A 3,967-nucleotide genomic window follows, 5' to 3' on the forward strand; every position below is an offset into this window, starting at 1 on the left:
GTGACCACACACGCCTTCCCGCCTCTCTGCTGCCCTCTGCCCACCCTGCGGCACCCCGTTGCGTGCTGGAGCTGGGGCCGCAGCAGCAGACAGGGCAGCCCCGGGGGAGTCGGCGTGTCTGCACACTGAGTCACACAGTGAAGCGCTCAGCCCTGTGGGAGAAAGGGAAGCCCAGTCAGAGAGGGACTCACCCACCACCTCCCCCCCTAAGTGATGGGTTGAGCTGGCACCCCAGGTGGCCCCAGGGGGCGGAAGCAGAGCAGAGGGAGGACGCAGTTCAGGCTCAGGCCCCGACTCCCAGCTCTCCCTCCTCCCGTGCTTGGGAAACCAGTGGCTTCACTCACCCCCACAGCCTCAGTGTCCTGGTTGGCAGGGACTCAGTGAGGCCACACAAGCACGTGCCAACACCTTCCCAAGTCGGGTCTCTCCCTCTGCTGTGTGCCCTGCTGTGCGTGAGTGTGGGTCCGGGTCCGTCCTGGCCCTCACCCAGGCCGTGTGTGCTCTCGCCCCACCCACCCAGTTTCCTGGAGCATTTGCACAAACATCAGGGCTCCGTCCTGCACCCTGACTACAAGACGGCCTTCCCCTCCTTCGAGGACGCCCTGTATCGCCTCCTGCCCTACCACGTCTACCAGGGCGCCCTCCCCTCCCCCAGCGACTACCACAAAGGTGAGGCACCTCAGCCCTCCCAGAGTGTCCAAGACGGCCCCAGCTCAGCAGCCAGCCCCGCTGGGAGGCGTGGGTCTGCAGCGGGTGGGGAAGCCCAGCACGCGCACGCTCGACTGCGGGTGTGGAGTGCAGGCCGCAGCACGTCAGGGCCCCCAGCTCTGGCCGCGTGTCCCCAACATCCATACCCTTGCATCGCTTCTCTCCCTCACAGTGGACGAGGAGTTTGAGACGGTCTCCACGCAGCTGCTGAAACGCACCCAGGCCATGCTCAATAAATACCGGCTCTTGCTCCTAGAGGAGTCCCGGGTAGGTCGAGGCCCTGTCCTCCCTGCTGGGACCCGCCTTCCTAAAACCTCGCCTTTTCCAGACAGTGTGGGGCCTGGCAGTCCTCTGAACCTTGGGAGGGAGGCAGGTGGCCAGGTTGCAGGAAGGGCTGTGGGATCTCCTCGCCCCTCCCTGGGCCCTGGGACCCCTGCCTTGTGCCCCTCACCCATCCTGTCTCTCCTTCCAGAGGGTGAGCCCCTCTGCAGAGATGGTGATGATCGACCGGATGTTCATCCAGGAGGAAAAGACCACTCTCGCCCTGGATAAACAGCTGGCCAAGGAGAAGCCGGGTGAGCAGGCAGGGGAGGGAGGGAGACCCCACCACCCTGTGTGCCCGGCCTAGCTTGGCAGGGACCTGTCAGGCCTTCCTCCACCACTAGGTGGAGCCCTCTGGGGCTGAGGCTCCCTGACCCTCCCACCTCTGAGACCCTGGGCACCGCCTTCATCTCCCTCCAGCACCTTCATCCCTGGATCCTGGGGTGGGGGGCTGGTCTGCCACCCTGGGGGGAGAGACAAGCAGGAGAAAAGAGCCAGGACTGGAGCAGCAGCGCTAGCCAGAGGCCTAGGTGGCGAAATGTAAGGTGGTACCCATCTAGGTGCCCATTCTGTGCCAGCCTGACCTGAGAGAGGGCACCTCCTAAATTCTGCACCGGGGTGTCTAACCCACCTCTCCCTCGTCTAGCATCTGCGGGATGGGGTGCAAACGCCAGCCACTGGCTTATCCCAAATACCCCGTTAGCCTTCACCCACATTTCATTCCAACCAGTTCCAGTGCTTCCCTCAAGAAAAAGCATCCCCGGGGGACCAGCAGTTAGCGTAATGGCTATGTCGCTGGACTCCCACGTAGTCGACCGCGGTTCAAGTCCTGGACCCAGCAGCTTTAAAACTCACTCTGGGCGCCCGTGTGTTTGTGCCCACAATCCCGAGAAGAGAATGAAGGAGAAGGGATTGCAGAGTGGCCATCCTCCCTGGGGGGTGATTTCTCGCTTTCTGTCTCTGTCTCTCTCTCTGTCTGGCGAGCGCATGCACCCTCTAGCAAAAACCTCTCAAAAAAAAAAAAAGAAAAAAGGAAAAGGATCCCGGGACCAGCAGATGGCGTAATGGTTACGTTGCTGAACTCCCACGTAGTCGACCGCGGTTCAAGTCCTGGACCCAGCAGCTTTAAAACTCACTCTGGGCGCCCGTGTGTTTGTGCCCACAATCCCGAGAAGAGAATGAAGGAGAAGGGATTGCAGAGTGGCCATCCTCCCTGGGGGGTGATTTCTTGCTTTCTGTCTCTCTGTTTCTCTCTCTCTCTCTCTGTCTCTCTCACTCTAGTGAGCGTGCACATACCCTATCGCAAAAATATCTCAAAAACCAAAAGTATCCTTGCTTTGCTGCCAGACCTGCCCTCATTCTTTTTTTAAAAAAAAATAATTATTTAACTTTAATTTGACCAGAGAGGGACAGAGTGAGAGAGAAAAAGTGAGAGCGAGAAGCCAGGTCTGGGCCTCGAACTGTAGTCGGCCATATGGGAGTCCAGCACCCTTAACCGCCATGCTATGCCAGCCCCACCTCATTCTGCTTTATTCTTGAGTCCTGGACTTCAATTTTTGAAAAGTAGTGGTGGTGAGTGGTTACGGCACTGGACTCCCACATAGCCAACCGCAGTTTGAGTCCCGGGTGCAGCAGTTTGAAAGTCATGCGCATGTGTGCCCAGAATCCTGAGGGAATGGAGAAGGGATTGACGTGGCCATCCCCCCGAGGTGCTTTCTCACTTTCCCTCTCTGTCTCCGTTTCATGCAGCAAGCGCATGCACCTATGCAAAAACTTTAAAAACCAAAACAAGTAGTGTCGATACTTGAGAGATTGGTGCGAGGGGGTGGCTGTAGTGAAAGGGGAGCAGGGCACAGTGTTAGTCTCAGTGGTGACAGAGGGCACGATTCTGGAGTCGGCCTCCATGGTTCGAATCCCAACTCTGCCACTTGCTGACTGTGGGGACTGGGTGAGTTACCGAACCTCTCTGCCTCCAGCACACCTGTGAAGGGGGTTGTGACCAGTGAATACGGTCCTCCATCTGAAACCCCGGGGTCCAGTGTATTTTGGAAGCTTTGCTTTTAGAAAGGTGATGAGGGGTCTGCAGGATGTCCTCCAGCCTGTCCCGTGCGCTGTGGCCAAACATAGATATTTCTGCCGTGACACGGTGGCGGTAGGCGTCGGACCACGCCCTTTCCTGTTGTCAGAATTCACGTGGATACCAGAAATGATCTCATGTCATTCGGGACCAGGTTTTTCCATCAAATGAGACCCCCACACTCATAAAATATATACATATATTTTATTTTAAAACTAAAAAAGATCGATAAAAAGATCTACCTTTGGTGCTGGCCACCAGAAGCTCCGTGGGGTGAGGACGCTCTGAGTCCAGTGCTCGGCCCTCGGCCACCCTGTGTTGAGCACCTGCAGTGTGACCGAGAAGGAGCTCGCGTTCTGGTTCTTGTGATTCTGAAAGTGACCACGTGGCTGGTGGCCACCTGCTGGACAGAGCGGTTTGGGACTGGGCATGGCTGGTACAGGGAGCTGCTGGTGGTGCACCTCAGGGTGCCGAACCCAGGCCTGGCCATGCCGGGAGATCAGGTGCTCAGCGCCTCCGGCTCCCCTCAGCTCTGCTCTGGGAGCCCCCCTTTTTCTAACCCCCCCATGTTTCTTGTACCCCGCTTCCACAGATGAGTACCTGTCTTCCTCACGCTCTCTCGGCCTCCCGGTCGCAGCCTCCTCAGAGGGTCACCGGCTCCCCGGCCACGGCCTGCCGTCCTCCTCGGCTGGGGCATCGGCCCAGCCACCTCCGCACCTGCCCACCAAGCTCGTGATCCGGCAGGGTGGCGCGGGCGGCTCGCCGTCGGTGACCTGGGCTCGAGCGTCGTCCTCCTTGTCCTCCTCCTCGTCGTCGTCCTCCGCAGCCTCGTCCCTAGACGCCGCCGGGGCCGGGGATCGG

General features: G+C 59.1%; 1 protein-coding gene across 1 annotated transcript in view; it reads left to right on the forward strand.

The window, feature by feature from the left end:
- Positions 1–3,967, forward strand: part of LOC102476398 (BRD4-interacting chromatin-remodeling complex-associated protein-like) — a gene marked incomplete at its 5' end in the record, with an annotated part of 18,932 nt that overhangs the window by 11,287 nt on the left and 3,678 nt on the right. Inside the window, 4 exon segments of the mRNA XM_027767301.1 lie at positions 521–669; positions 881–975; positions 1,181–1,283; positions 3,699–3,955. Of these exon segments, the coding sequence (XP_027623102.1) occupies positions 521–669; positions 881–975; positions 1,181–1,283; positions 3,699–3,955 (604 nt within the window).

Source organism: Tupaia chinensis, unplaced genomic scaffold, assembly GCF_000334495.1.
Source record: "Tupaia chinensis unplaced genomic scaffold, TupChi_1.0 Scaffold000067_2, whole genome shotgun sequence".
NCBI lineage: Eukaryota > Metazoa > Chordata > Mammalia > Scandentia > Tupaiidae > Tupaia > Tupaia belangeri.